This window comes from Herpailurus yagouaroundi, unplaced genomic scaffold, assembly GCF_014898765.1.
Source record: "Herpailurus yagouaroundi ecotype Mexico unplaced genomic scaffold, PumYag 189, whole genome shotgun sequence".
NCBI classification, from domain to species: Eukaryota; Metazoa; Chordata; class Mammalia; order Carnivora; family Felidae; genus Herpailurus; species Herpailurus yagouaroundi.
The window spans coordinates 14,142,725-14,158,785 of NW_024412420.1; the positions used below are offsets into that span (position 1 = coordinate 14,142,725).

At 38.5% G+C, this 16,061-nt stretch overlaps 1 protein-coding gene across 5 annotated transcripts in view; it reads right to left on the bottom strand.

The window, feature by feature from the left end:
* The window catches only part of IKZF3 (IKAROS family zinc finger 3), a 91,826-nt gene that overhangs the window by 14,457 nt on the left and 61,308 nt on the right, over positions 1-16,061 (bottom strand). For 4 of the 5 annotated variants that reach the window (XM_040497407.1, XM_040497405.1, XM_040497408.1 and 1 more), the window contains 4 exons: positions 13,395-13,655; positions 12,325-12,492; positions 10,246-10,362; positions 331-447 (listed from right to left, as the gene is read on the bottom strand). In XM_040497407.1, coding sequence (XP_040353341.1) covers positions 331-447; positions 10,246-10,362; positions 12,325-12,492; positions 13,395-13,655 — 663 coding nt within the window. Of the gene's footprint in view, positions 1-330; positions 450-576; positions 779-10,245; positions 10,363-12,324; positions 12,493-13,394; positions 13,656-16,061 lie in introns of those variants that run through there. The other variant, XM_040497410.1, reaches the window with a different exon arrangement.

The following is a 16,061-nucleotide window of genomic DNA, read 5'->3' on the forward strand; positions in this document are numbered from 1 at the left end:
TGGTGTCAATTGCACAAAGTTTGTCATGCAACATATGTCATTCGGAATAAAGAGGAAGGAACAGCATTTTTAACACCAACTCCATTTAGGAAATTGGATATCAAATACTTCCATCTTCAGGAGTTAAGATTATTCAGTTAAAATATCTTATTCTATTTGCCCTAGGTATCAAAATGAAGCATGAAGAATAAAAGTGTACAATGGAAAACCAATTACCTTATTTTAACAGAGATTAAGCTAGGAAGGGCCTGTGTAATATATAAGCATCCTACGTTATCTCATTTAAACTATCTGCTAACAACAGCAGGAAAAAAAGGGTTGTATTCTTACCAATGAATTTCTGAGGCATTGAGCTTTTTCGTTTTGCCACATTGCTTGCTAATCTGTCCAGAACGAGAGCTCTTTCACTTCCCATCTCTGCTTTGATGTGTCTTGCCTCCGCACTTGCTGGTTTGGAAAAATGTAAAAAGAAGAGGGAAAAGAACACGGTGGTAAATGAGGGAGAAAAGGAAGTAAGCTGGAAGGAAAAGTATCAGACATCTGATGCACACTCTGTTGTTACCTGTTATTACTGCTCAGATTCTTGCCCAGGGTACCTGCTGTGGTCAGTGAAGCCAGCACCGGGGCACGTTCAAATCTTGCAGTCTTATGCTGAGATGGGAAAGCCCGACCCATCCCCAACCAGTATCTTCATTAGCAAGAGGAAGTATTAAATAAACAGCCTGGACGTGGTTGGTTGCAAAAAGATAGATAGATGGAGATCTTCTAACCCCCGATCAGCCTTCTTTCTGATTCTGAGTAACTGCGTGTGACACCTGCAGACTGATATAATTCTTCTAAACAACTTAAAAAAAAAAAAAAGTATGGTGCCCCAGATTTACTGTTCTGTTTATGTTAATAGCACTTTTGAAAATAGATACACTTACCCAGACAGCAAGAAATCTACTCAGTGATTTGTGTATTGTAATTCTGAGTGGTTTTCTTTTTTCTTTCCTTTCCTTTTCTTTTTTTCCAGCATGTTCCTTTCAGTTCCTATCTCTTAAATTCTATTTCTCTGGGCTCTGCATTATCTGTTTCATATGCTCCTCACATTTCAAAATTGTCTCAGAATTTCCCTGAGCAACACTTCTGTTTTGAAATTAAAGAGCAATTTGTATAATGCATCTTTATTATATTTCTAATGAACAATGTAAATAAAAACTGCCTAAGAATATGGTCTAGTTGTTAATCCACGAATAGACCCCTAAATGGTGTAGGCCTGTGGTTCTCAGACCTGCCTGAACATTAGAATCAGCTGAAGAGAATGTAGGAAACACCTATGCCCAGCTTCCCCTTCAGATCCTAAAATCAGGATCTCTGGTGTAGGCACCTAGGCAACAGTATTTTTTTTTTAATTTTTTTTTCAACGCTTATTTATTTTTGGGACAGAGAGAGACAGAGCATGAATGGGGGAGGGGCAGAGAGAGAGAGGGAGACACAGAATCGGAAACAGGCTCCAGGCTCTGAGCCATCAGCCCAGAGCCTGACGCGGGGCTCGAACTCACGGACCTCGAGATCGTGACCTGGCTGAAGTCGGACGCTTAACCGACTGCGCCACCCAGGCGCCCCTAGGCAACAGTATTTTTAAAGCTCTTCAGATGATTTTAAAATTCAGCCAGAATTGAAAACCATTAGAATATATAGATAGTACTAACATCTAATCGATTAAATAGTAAATTGGAATAAGTATAGTATAATTTGCCCTGGTATAGCAGGTAGTACTCAATAACAGTCTGTATCTAAAGTTCAAAGAGATACCAGCTGATCGAGATGTAAGGCTTTACACTTTAGCAAACGATGCTAGCCCAAGCTACAGATCAGAAAACTTTTCTGTAAAGGGCCAGATAGTAAATATTTTCAACTTTGTGGGACACATCTAGTCTCTGTTCCATATTCTTTGATTTTTCCTCCAACCCATCACCCTTTAAAAATGTAAAAACCTCGTACACAAACAGTCTGCTGGCTACATTTGGCTCATGGGTCACAGTTTGTTCACTCCTGTCCTCCATAATCATATTGTGTTACTACAAACATTCCTCTCTGTTTTATCATAAGCATTTCAGGAGGTCCAAACTAAAATGATGTATCCATACATTTCTAATGTCTCTAAGGAAGAAGAAATTGAAATTAGTTTAAGAGACTAGAGTAAAAAGCAAGTGATGGCCGCAGAATGGATTTTTTTCTTCTCAAATATATGCACAGATTTAGGGATGGTCAGTGCTCATTCCGTAGTTGAAGAGTTTGCTGTGTGAACAGATTCTAATATACAGAAATAATGTCACAAATTCCATGGTCTCTCAGACATTCAGTACCACAAATTGGTATGCCCAGAGAGAAGAAAATTGGCCACCTTTGCAAGTAAACAAAAGAGAAAAACCTCCAGGGCAGGACTGTCAATTATGGTCAGGGCAAGAAAACCAAAGTCAAATTAGAAAAAGGAATTCAAAATACCAAATATGTTTCATTGTATTATTAGCATGTCTTAGTTTTTGGTTGCCGGTCGTTACACAATAAATTATAAAGCTCACGGTTTTTAAAATTCAGGAATAAAATGGAATCTGGCTCCAAAAAGGATTAAGAGAAGACGATGATAACCATACTTACTAGACTTTGTGAGTTTCTTGTCAAATATAATTATATGCTCCAAAGAAATAAGTCCCAGTTTCTGGTTTAAGCTATTAACAACACTCTATGTGTCAATGAAAACAGTAAGGGTCGGAATAAGGGGCCTGGGCAGCTTTGGGGCTGGTGGTAAAGCACTGTCACTTTGGCTGGCTGGCCATTGTAAATAATGGGTACTTTAGCAACAGGACACGTTGCTATTGAGTGAAGTGGGTCAAATTCTGTCCAGCACAGGGACAGGTTTAAATGACCAAACAGGAAACTATTATATATATTATTTCCTTTCACACAAACCACCACCAGATGTGGCACTACCCCGAGCCCCAAGAGCAAAGAGATGAAAGACAAAGGCCCGGGATTTGAAATCAGTTCCTGAGGCTGTTATAAGGAGGCTTTTTCTTAGAAACAGCTAAGGGTGCTTTGACTGGGAACATTCATTGTGGTTTGAGCAACTTTGGGAGGATTAAATCCACACCCTGCCCTCTCCCTACCCCCAACTGTGTATTATTATCAGAAAGATTTAAAGCGAAAGGAGAATGAAAAACAGTCCTGTGGGAATTTTTAATTCCATCCCCATTTTACCCCTATTTGTATTGGTATCTTCAGTCCCTCTTCTAATGGGCCAATCATCTCCCAGAGATCTTGTGCCTTCAGCCCCAGGACTCACCCCAAGCATTCTCTGTTTTATCATATGATTTATGATAAAACAGCCTAGTTTTCCCATTGAGCTCTCAGTAGTCACTGTCTACATTTTACCAAGTCACTATCAATTACCACAAGCAGCTTTCTGAGGACACATACTCAATATCTTCTATATTTGGGAGGATGCTAGAGCGGGGATACATGACCTAAATAATGTAATGAGGGCATGTCACTAAATGGCAACCTTCTGAGATAACATCATCTTTTATCCCTGGTTACTCACCAAGCTCCTCTTGACAGTCATTTCTAGATAAATCTTACTCTGTAAACCAGTGGCCAAATGCCTGACATTTAAAAAGATAACATTCTGAAGTGTGTGGATGGACAGATAATTGGGGACATGGGTGGAGACTTTCCCATTCCCACAATAGAGTGAAAGAAATCCTCTGAAGCGAATCGAGAGGGCTTCTGTCCCCCTAAGCCCCTCTCTGGCTTGTTCACTCAAAATAGCAACTCCAAGATCCCAACCGTCACTGGACATGTGAACACGCTCTAGAGATTATGTTCATCTTTACTGAGTTAACCATTGTCAAATCGGCAAGTTAGGCAAAGGCTAACACTTCAATTGAACGTGCTGCACTCTTTCTTCCCAAACTGCAGGTCTTTTGCCTTGCAGTTATCGGTCAGCTGCTGTCTGCTCTTTAATACACAAAGAAATGCTCTGCAGTTAGAGGATCTCTTTGGGATTACGAGGAGTTTAGGCAGTACACTGAAAAACAAAGAGGACCACTGGCTTTTGGTCCTCTGCTTCAACTTGAAGACCCAACTGTCTACTTATAGAGTCTAGACTTGTTATCTTGCCACATCATGTCTCAAAAATGTAAGTGGAGGGAAACCAGTTTGGCAAGATAGTAAGGGGACAAGATAATGGGTTTAAATGATGAAATAGGAAATCCGTTCCTGGGTGGTGTTTGGCAGTTTAATGTTGCAAGGGGTGGGTGCGGGGAATACGGGATAGTGGCAAAAAGCAATTTACACACTTGGTTCATGAGTGAACATAGGGGTAGGGCTGTAATTCTGGATCAATTCCCCTTCATGTCACTTGCCTACTACATAGTGGCTATACCAATTTTCATTAGCAAAATGATTTTAAAGACATGTTGAAAAAAATATTAAAACTAATATGAAGTCATAATTACAGAACAGGTTTCTACCTTTAATCGCCACACAAGTCTTAATTGTCTGTCTTTCAGTTAACTATTTCCATGATGCAATTTCTATCTCAAAGTGATTGCAGATTTAACTGTGTAATTGGTTGTGTTTTTGTGTTTGTTCCAAATCTGTCATTTGATCTTGAAGTGTTAAATGGAACTCAAATAAGAGGCATTGCTTCCTGTCTCTTCTCTGGTGTGGTCAGTAAGTAGCTAATGGACAGTGGAACAAAGGGGTGTTATTGTGTAACGAGAATTGTCTAACAAAAGATTGCTATCAAAGACTGAGGCAGGTTCTAACAAAAAAAGCTACATAAAATTGTTGCCTTTTTGAGCAAGTAGAATGAATACTACCTGTGAGATAGTATCACTTTTTAAGAAGAAAAATCAGTTGGGAAAATCAACTTTTAAAACATTTAAACTTTTTCTTTGGTCTGCTTCTTAGGAAAAATAAAAGTTTATTCTAAAATTCTCATGCTTGTATTGGCTCAGCTGAAACAATGAAAGTGAGGATAAAAGGTTGTGACTCCCAGATTCATAAATAAATATAATTATTCAATTACTTTAAAAATCTTGTTATTGCTAGAACTCATTGTCATACAAAAATATGTCCTGCTCCAAGTACTCATAATCTGTGTGAAATGAGGCTAAATGAATCTCTATGCCAGCTGTTAGTCCCTTTCTGGGATAAGAATCAAGCTAATGAGAAAATGAAATCCATGTTCTTCTCTATTTTTTTCATATACATTCCATTAAGACAGCAGAAATGGATTATCTTGATGATGTCACTCATGAGGTCTGGAGTAAAAACTTGGCCTGAAGTAGCTGTATCACATGTACCTCTCTTAGACCTTTGTATTATATTAATAGATCAAATGCCCATTGCCTTGTTGGATTGTGATTTCTCCAAGCATAGGGGCTAAACTTTCATTCATTTTTACAAACAACTCTGCCACAGCTCTGGCACCTAGAGAATCTAACAAATGCTATCTGAGTAATAATAATAATAATAATAATAATAATAATAATAATAATAATAAAAAGAACTGATTAGTGAGGCCAGAAGTCCTATTTCCCAACACAACATTCTTTTGCAAACTGGTCTCCAGTCCAAGGTCTTTTTATCTGTTCTGCTTCCATAAAGACCTGCTTCCTGATGAGAGCAGGTCTGTCTCAAAGCTTGGGTCTTAGACTAGGCTGCACTTCAATTTACACTAAGCACTTAATGGGGGCGCCTGGGTGGTTCAATAGGTTAAGCATCCAACTCTTGATTTTGGCTCAGGTCATGATCTCACGGTTCATGAGATCAAGCCCTGCGTTGGGCTCTGTGCTGATAGTGTGGAGCCTGCTTAGGATTCTCTACCTCTCTCTCTGTTCCTCCCCCACTCACACTCTCTTTTGCTCTCAAAATAAATAAATAAACTTAAAAAAAATAAGTACTTGATGAATAAATGCTATACCCACAGTAGCACATTACTACTATCATTACTTTAAAAACTAGGGATGAAGGGATGAGATATACCACTGGTGATACTATGTTGGTTAGGCTCAGAATGGAACATGATATCCAGACTGGGACTCCCAATTTTAAGAAGGAAACAAAAATGGAAACCATATAGGGAGCAGTGGCAGTAATTAAAGTTTGGTATGGCACCTGGGTGGCTCAGTCAGTTAAGCATCCAACTCTTGATTTCAGCTCAGGTCATGATCTCATGGTCATGGGATGCCCAGCATAGAGCCTGCTTAAGATTCTCTCTCTCTCTCTCTCTCTCTCTCTCTCTCTCTCTCAGGGTGCCTGGGTGGTTTAGTAGGTTAAGCGTCTGACTTCGGCTCAGGTCATGATCTTGCAGTCTGTGAATTCAAGCCCCACGTCAGGCTCTTGTGCTGACGGCTCAGAGCCTGGAGCCTGCTTCAGATTCTGTGTCTCCCTCTCTCCACCCCTCCCCTGCTCATGCTCTTTCTCTCTCTCTCTCTCAAAAATAAATAAACATAAAAAAAATTTTTTTAAAGATTCTCTCTCTCTGTCTGTCCCTTCCCCCCTTGTACTCTCTCTCTCAACCCCCCCCCCCAAAAAAAAGCTTGGTTTGTATGGATAAACATTCTTTATGTTTTTGGGGGCACCTGGCTGGCTCACTCAGAAGAGCCCATGACCCTTGGTCTTAGGGTCATGGATTTGAGGCCCATGTTGGGTGTAGAGATTACTAAAAAAATAAATAAATAAACTTAAAAAAATAATTTTTTTTAATGTTTACATTTTGGAATTCAGGAAAAATCATGGGAACTATTTGAAATATAAAAGAGAATAATATATTGACTGACATGCAGTATTTATTATACCTGATTAAACTGACTTTAAACATTTTGTAACATGAAACCACCATTACAACATACTTGTTTTAAACAACAACAACAAAAATTAAAACTTGCTGACTCAGTTAACCCTTTATTTATTTGTTTATTTTTACTGAAACTTAAAGTATGTTGCATGCATCCATCAAACCACCCTATGAAATGCAAATTAACTCAACTTCTGTATTTCAGCATTTCCTGAATCACCTTAAGCCACTGAAGACAGCTAAAATATTTCTTCGATACTTTCCTAATTTGAAATTCCTAAAAATGATTGTGGATATGGGAAATAAGATGGTAACCTTACTTTAAAATCCATAATTTTGAACTTGCTACTCATAGGGGATAGTGTACTGACTTTTCCCCTACTTCCAAGAGAATCAAGACATACATACATGCATATGTGTATGTCTACTCATATGTGTGTTACCATATTTCTTTCACTAACCAGATAATGTATAACTTTAAAAAACAGATAATCAAGCCATATTTTCCCAAAGTGGAAAAAAAAACAAATGTCTATTAACTGATAAATAGATTTGTATTTTAAATGCAGTAAATCCATATAACGGAATATTATTTGGCCATAAAAAAGGAACGAAGTGCTGATACATGCTAAATATGGATGAGCCCTGAAAACATTATGCTAAGTGAAAGAAGCTAGACATAAAAGGCCATGTATTATATGATTCTAATTATGTGAAATATTCAGATTAGGCAAGCCCATAAAGACAGAAAGTAGATCAGTGGGTGCCAGGGGCTAAAGAGAGGGGGAAGAGGGAATGACTGCTAATGGGTACAAGGTTTCTTTTGAGAGTGATGAAAATGTTATGGAATTAGTGGTGATGGTTGTATAACTTTGTGAATATGTTAAAAACTACTGAATTGCACACTTTAATTTTTTAATGTTTATTTATATTTAAGAGAAAGAGAAAGAGAGAGAGAGAGAGAGTGAGTGTGTGTGTGTGTGCGCGCGCGCGCGCGCGCGCGCGCGCGCAGGGGGTAGGAGGGGCAGAGAGACGGAGACAGAATCCAAAGCAGGCTCCAGGCTCTGAGCTGTCAGCACAGAGCCTGATATGGGGCTTGAGCTCACAAGCTGTGAGATCATGACCTGAGCTGAAGTCAGATGCTTACCTGACTGAGCCACCCAGGTGCCCCTGAATTGTACACTTTAAAAGGTGACTTTTATGGTAAGTGAATTATATTGCAATGAATTTTTGAAAATAAAAAATATATTTGACCATGGGAACATGAAAAGTTCTAGTGATTTTTAAGCAAGTCACTGAATTTTTGATGAGTTTCAATATCCTCATGTCTAAAATGAGATGGTAGGACTAGATGCTTTCTTTAACCTTCTAGCTTTAAATACAATAATTCTATTTGGAATACAATTGATGTTGATAACTTGGGAATGTCTCACAGTTAAGAGTACTGTCTGTTGCAAACATTTCTCTTTAGAAATAAGGAGGAAATCCAACTCCTTGATAAAACCAAAGATGCCATCAGGATAAAAAGCAGAAGCGTGCAAACCAACGGAATTCAGTTGGCCAGTTCCTAACACTGTAAAATAGGCTTTATCTAAAACAAAAGTTTCCTCTCACTCAAAATAGGTACAGCTAAGCTACTTATGATTTCCACTCCATTTCCCATTATTTCTGTCATACTTTTGTAATCTTTCTGCTTTAGAACCTTCAAACCACTCAACTGCACCTACTGCTGTCAAACAGCAAATCCCCTCAGGGTTTGGTACTCTGAATATGCAACCGGTTCAAGTAATCGAATGAAAATGTCAGACAACCCAAGCTGCAGAACCAGGATGATGGTCAACTGGATGGGACAAAGGACAACTGCAGAGATGTGACACAAAGAAGTTTCATGCTATTTCAACTGAAGAATGAAAAGGAAATAAAACCATAATTGATATATGGAAAGGCATCTAGTATTTCAACCAATTTCTCCTAGGCATATAATTCAAAACACTAAATAAAATGTGAAACTCCCAAAGGCAAAGATAAGCATCACAGTAAATCATAGGAGTAGACAAATATATGATTTTGGGGCCTTGGACAAAGAAAATCCTTGTAGTTTTAACTGACTCTGCCCTAGCCACTCCTCAACCCACTCTACTCTCAATTGCTTTTTCAGTTAATGGCAACTGCATTCTTTTTTTTTTAATGTTTATTTATTTTTGAGAGAGAGAGAGAGGCAGAACATGAGTGGGGTAAGGGCAGGCTCCAGGCTCTGAGCTGTCAGCACAGAGCCTGACACAGGGCTTGAACCTATGAACTGCGAGACCATGACCTGAGCTGAAGTTGGACACTTAACCAGCTGAGCCACCCAGGTGCCCCATGCAACTGCATTCTTCATCACATCCCACATCAATCTGTTAGGAAATCCTGTTGGCTCCACCTTTAAAGTATATATAGAATTAGAACATTTCTCACCACCTCTACCACTATCAAGACACAATTTTCTCCTGCTTGAATTATTACGACGGCTTCCTAACTGGACTCTCAAACAATTCTCAATTTTGCTGCAAATACAATCTATTCTCAATAGCAAGTAGAGTGATTTTTTTTTTTTTAATGAGAAAAGTGTCACCTTTCATTTCAACATGTTTTGAAGATCTTCAATTTCATTCAGAGTAAAAGTCAGCCTTCATAGTAGCCCACAAGGCTTGATAAGATCTGGTTTCCCCTTTCCTTTCTGGCCACATGTTCTATTACCCACTCTGCTCCAGAGACACAGGACTATTTATACTTTGTCAAACTCAAGCCCCAGGGCCTTTGCACTTGCTATTTCCTCCTTATCTGCAGGGCTTTCTCTTTGTCCCTTTAAGCCTGTTAAAATGTCAGCTCCCTGACTCAGGTTCTGCCCCCAGTAGCTGCTCCATTTTTCTTCTTCTTTTCTTTTCTTTTTTCTTCTTTCCCTTTCCTTTCCTTTCCTTTTCTTCCATCCTTTCTTTTTTAAAGTTTATTTATTTATTTTGGGAGAGGGAGTATGAGCAGAGGAGGGGCAGAGAGAGGGGGGGAGAGAGAATCCCAAGCAGGCTCTGTGCTGTGGAGCTCATTCCCAAGAACCATGAGACCATGACCTGAGCCGAAGTCAAGAGTTGGATGCCTAGTCTACTGAGCCACGTAGGTACCTCCTTGCTTCATTTTTCTTCATAATACTTAACTATCTTCTAAGAAACTGTATATGTTACTTATTTCCTTTGCTTATGGTCTGCCTTTCTCCACTGAAATATAAACTGTGAGGGCAGATGTTTGTTTGTTTGTTTGTTTGTTTGTTTGTTTGTTTGTTTTACTTACTACTATATCCCACCACCTAGAAGAGCAGATGCTTACTACATGCAGATAGAACGAGTGTTGCATGAACTCACCAGTCTCACCCAGGTCCGTGCTCTGAAGAAATGTACGGCAGCGCTCCTTGTGCTCCTCAAGGGAACTTCTCTGCTTGTAGCTCCTTCCACAAAACTCACATTTATAGGGTTTCTCGACTATAAGGAGAGCACAAGGGGCACTCAGTGACCCTCACGGTTACAGAATAAATGATGTCTTGGGGTCCTATGCAAACTATCCTTTAGGAATGAGACTGCTGAGAGAAGCCAGGGTATTTGGATATTTTTGCATCTATACTACTTTTAAATTTAATCAACTAAAATCAGGTTATGGTCACATTAGAGTTTTCTTCGGAAGGACAGCCTCCTTTCACAAATGAAAGGATTTGGATAATGACTATCGCTGAGCATGGTGTTTTGGCTCCAGATCCAATCTTGTTTCTTTAGGAAAATATATAGGGCCTTTTTATTCTTCAAGGAGGTTTGTGTGGCTTAAAAATGAAACAGAAAGAGATTCCTTATTTTGTGACATCCATCTGGCTTGTAAGTAAAGAATGCTGGGAGTTAGCCATTCAGCCAGTTGATGGCCTTTTCAGAGCATTGACATATTTGGATAAATTTAGCTTATCCTTGCCAAGTGGCTATAGTGAAATCTGGGCTAAATCAATAAAAACTGAGCTAACTGAAGATATTTTTGAAGAATAGAAATAAGAATGAATTACAAAAATGACTTTATCTTAATTTCTGAGATAAAGCAAAATTTCCTCAACAATTCAAGCCACCTTTGTCCTCCCAACTCCTCCAAGTGCTTTATTGCTTAAAATATGTAAGTAATAATTTCAACTGTGCAGGGCTGGTTTTTCTGATTTGTGGATAAAGTGTACCCTAAGAATTTGTCAGAGTTTTAGGAACTGAGACTTTTATTTTTTAATCTTCTTGCTCTGTTTAAAACAGAGTCTTTGGGACATAAAGCACTAAACATTCCCTCTGGAATCCCAAATTAAAATGAACGCAGGTTTGCTAGGGCTAAAAATGTTTTAAGTGTTCTGCATAAATTGGGGTCCTGTAGAATCTATCTCAAAAATGACCACTGTATTTGGATCTTACTTGAAAAAAGCAATAGACAAGACTGTTCTAATTTTTTGGATTAAACTCATCTTTAATTCATTACTTTGAATGATGAGCTGTAAATGAAACCTTTCTTTTGCCACTTAATACCTCTCATGGTGGGTTTCGCTGGGGCTGATTTGTTTAATCCTTAGTCTCTGAATTGTGACCAGTTGTGGGTTTGGGGCTGGGTTTTAGTCAAAGCAGTACGTGGATTGACATAAAAACAAACCTTTTTTTTTTTTTCAATTAAAAGTTTGCCAGATAACATCAAGAACAGGAGGTCCCAAATTTGAAAATAAACTCAGTTTTAGTTTTCTAGGAGGGAAATTCTAAATGTTGAAAAAAAAATTTATTATCTTGCTTGGTTAAAATAAAATGTGAAAACATTAAGATAGAACATAGTTATTTGTTTTTTTTTAATTCTGCTCATCTTCTAGAGATTAAAAATAAATAGGCTGATCAAGAAAAAAGTCAGGTTTAAGAAATTTACCCCATGTACACCTAAAACTAATACAATGTCACATTGTCAGTTATATCCCAATTAAAAATTTTTTAGCCCAGAATGGCCAAAAGAAACCATCTGACAATTAATTACACTCAGTTTGCAAACTGTACATCATTTGCTTGTCCAGACTTCTGAATGAAAAGTGTATGCATGTGTTTCTCAGGAAAATAATCTCTTAATAAAGTTTACCATAAGAAAATACCAATGACTATAATTTTTTCACAAAATTTTAAAAGGCATTTTTATAGGGCAGGCTCTTCCTGTCTGACTGTGTTGTTCTCTAAGGGAACAAGGATGGTGAGGAGATGATCATCTCCATTGAGCCAGACGGAGAGCAATTAATGCCTTAATGGAAGTGTAATTAGCCCTAGAGGTCTCTGCTGTTGTAACCCTTCAGAACAGGAATGACGGATTAAAACCTCCATACTTAACTCTTTCTAGTTTCCTCAATGGGCACTAAGAAACACAAATTTACTAGATATGGAATGCTCATTGCTCTCACTTACCAGAATGTGTCCTAAGGTGACCTGTGAGTGCGTCTCTTCTCTGGCATGCGTAGTTGCAGAGGTGACACTTAAAAGGTTTTTCCCCTGTGTGCAGTTTAATGTGGCGGAGGAGGTTACCTTTCTGAGTAAAAGATGCCCCACACTGATTACACTGGAATGGGCGTTCACCTTTAAAAAGGACAAAAAGGAGACTTCTGATCACCCAGCAAGTGGCAAAGCATATGCACAGATTAGACGCCTATGGCAAAAGCTCATCTTTTAGACAATATCTGTTCATATCATATTGGGATCAGCTGGGAACTATATTTCAAGGCAAGCATACAACTTACTTCTAGAATTTTCTCTGTAGAAGAGAAAAAGCATTCATCTAGTAAGGCTATTTTAGGTATCATCTTGTCTTGGATCAGAGAGGGGGTGGGGAGGGGGAGAAAGATAGCTCTAGAAGTGCTTTCTAGATGTAAATTTGTAACATTACTTAGCATTCTGTTTGAATATAATCTCAATCTGAAAAAAAGAATCACATACTCAAACTCTAATAAGGTACTGAGGGCCATAAATACCTCTTTTTTAAAATTTCATATCAAATGTCAGATGGAATCTATTGGGCTCAATGGGACTGTTGTGTTTGTATGCAGTTCTATAGACTGGCTGTTTATTTGTCTGAAGATAAAAATTTTAAACTGATAATAAAAACTACATCCTTTCATCTATCAAATTTGAACCTGATATAATAAGGAGGTCTGCTTTTCAAAAAGTTATGCAAAAATGTATGAAAGATGCTTAAGAAGCATATCACAAAATTCAACTCCTACTTATTAGCTGAAGAAAAATATTTGGCTGACCTATAACACTGTGCTTACTATAGTGTTTTTATTCATGGCATATGCAATGCTTGCCAAATGCATAGTAAAGCAGGAATGAAAATCACTGGGTAAAGAGAGGGGGAGGTACATCAGTATTATAGCAAAAATCAATGAAAGTAATCAAAAGTCCCAAATTCCACCATTTCATTTCTCACATGGCTGCATTAGGACAGTTTTCAGAAGAATGGATGAGGGAAACTTATTTACCAGTATGGCTCCGCTTATGAACCATTAAGACATTGAAGCTAATGCAGGAGAGTCCACACACATCGCAGTTCATCTTGCCACTGGTTGGCCTGCTACTATCATACGAGACAACGTGTCTTTCCAACTTAATGTTTTCATATTCATTATATTCTCTCGAAAAGCTGTATGGAATTTCAGGCTCTTCTGCATTTCCCATGGGCTCTGGCTTTAAAATATTCTCATCCCTTTCACTGTATTCATTTTTCACTTTCATTGAATCATCTGCAGGCAGGAAAATGCAAGGAATGAACAATGATTGTATTTGGAGCTATCAAAGCAGCTCAAAGAGAGAGACCCACAACTGACAATCAAATACCAAATGAAGTTAACATAATATTGTACATCTACAAAATAAGAAAGCACCATTAGGATGATCACTCATTATCTGAATTCAGAACCACAGTCAGGGGGAAACACACACACACACACACACACACACACACACACACACACAACAATGACTTGCACCATCCAGAAAATGAGACAGAATACATTTAGCTGTCACTGCTCAAAGCGGCCATGAAAAAAACATTTTGAGCAACTCTTCTCCAGTACCGGGGGAGAAAAAAGGTTCTCAGATTTAGTACCTTTTTTGGTGGCCGCAGTTAAAAGGTAAGGTGATGGGGCTCTTTGGTTTCAAAAAGAAAATACTGTTTCAGTCCTTCAAATGCATTCAATTTAAGCCACTAAGAGTGAGAGTTGAATAGTTGTTATGGTTTTTCTGATTTTAAGCCATGCTTTGCCTCTTCCCCTTCCATGTATATGCACTGCTAAAAAGAGTCTTATCTCTCTGTTTCTCTTGGAACTGATAAAGAAACAACATTGAATATAGAGGAAGCTGGCAGTACTAGTGAAATACTGTTGAGAAAGATAAAAGGAGAAGTAATTCTTTAACATAATCTTCTAAGGAGTCACTTTCATTGACACAGGTAAATAGAGCTCAACCTAAACAAGGGGAAAGGCACCTGTACCCATGTTAGGGAGGATGAAACTCAAGATCCTGGAACTATATAGAACTGGAGAGGAGAGGAGGGACTGGCCCAAAAGAATTTGCTAACCAGGCAGTCTCTTAAAAAGAGTTGCCACACTCTTGAGTTGAAGAGCATAAGTGAAGAAGGCAAATATATGTAGTGACACTGATAACACCTAAATATTTGCCTGATATTAATCTTAATAAACATTTGCAAGGGACTTTTCATATATAAGATAAACTGCTTACTTTTCCCAACATTTGTTCTTAGAAATTGGAAGTTATGCTTCCTCATGAGGAATTATAAGTCAATGGAATTTTAGGGCTGGAAGGGAATTTAGGGATCATCTAATCCAACCCCCTTTTGTCCTTCAGATAAGGAAATCTGACACCAGAGATATTTTCAGTGATTTGTCCAAGGTTACACAGCCACTTAATAGCAGAGTTGTGATTAGAATGCTGAATGTGGATTTGACCTCACACACTATATGTAGAAAGTCTAAGAGGCTTCTTACTAACATATTCCACTCTCTCATCAATGGTGAAGACATTAAAAACCAAAACACTCTGAAGAAAAGATATTTTAAAAAAACTGCATCCCTTCCAAAAAAACACCAGTGAGTGCAGAGCTCCTGTTGCCACACAGGAGGAAGTACAACTGCAGCTGTGCCTGGCTTGCTACCTTCAACTCGAGTTTCAATTTTCACTTCTATCAAGGTTACCTTTTATCTATATTAACTGTGTTTGCTTAATAGAGCAAGACAGGGCCTAACCACCAACCGAGGAGCCATTGCTGCAACACTGTTCCTCTGCTTCTCACCACAGTTCATGGTTCATAGCCTTTCACTCTTTGGTTAGAAGAGATGCAAGGCTATAGGATCAGTCCAACATTTTTCAAATTTGTCCATTCTGTACATCTGGGTCATACATGAATCCATATCCATTTCCACATGGAAAGAGGTTCATTCCCTTCTTTCTCTGGATAGGTCTCACCTGCTTTCAGATGGAATTGGTTTGCTCAAGTGGTTTTGCTTTTTAAAAAAAAATTTTTTTAAAAGAAGGATGCACCTGAGGCTTGTACCCTCCTCCCTTCCTCCATCACTCCAGCTGTGGGTGATATCCCACCAAAGCTTGAGTGCTCTTCAGTTTGCATGTAGGCGTTTAAAAGAACCTCAACGGAAAACTTCAGCTACTGAAAACCAAAAACAGCAGATAGGGGCCCGCAGAAAAAGATCCTTTTCATTTTGGTTATAAAAATGTTAATATGAGCAAACTTGAGCCATTCCATGGTCAGTGACAATTAAAAACTAGGAAGATAAATGTGTTGGGTCTTTCTGAAAATGGCAGGACAAAAGAGAGTTGCTACTTCCCTCAGGACTTTGGCTTTAATGGGCTTGATCTAGAACTCAATACCACACCAACCTGGCCCAAGAGAAAAATCTTGGCTTTGGTCCCTTCGGATTTAGCTGTAGAACAAGGAAGATGGTATTTGAGACCCAGAGCCCTAAGGGAAAGCATAAGAGACTCATGGACAGAGTATTAGGGAAGTCCGTTGGACTTAATGGACCAAGAGTTCCTGGTACAGTTGTTGGTTTGCCTTGGAACTCGTACTTCTTTTCTTTTCTTTTCTTTTCTTTTCTTTTCTTTTCTTTTCTTTT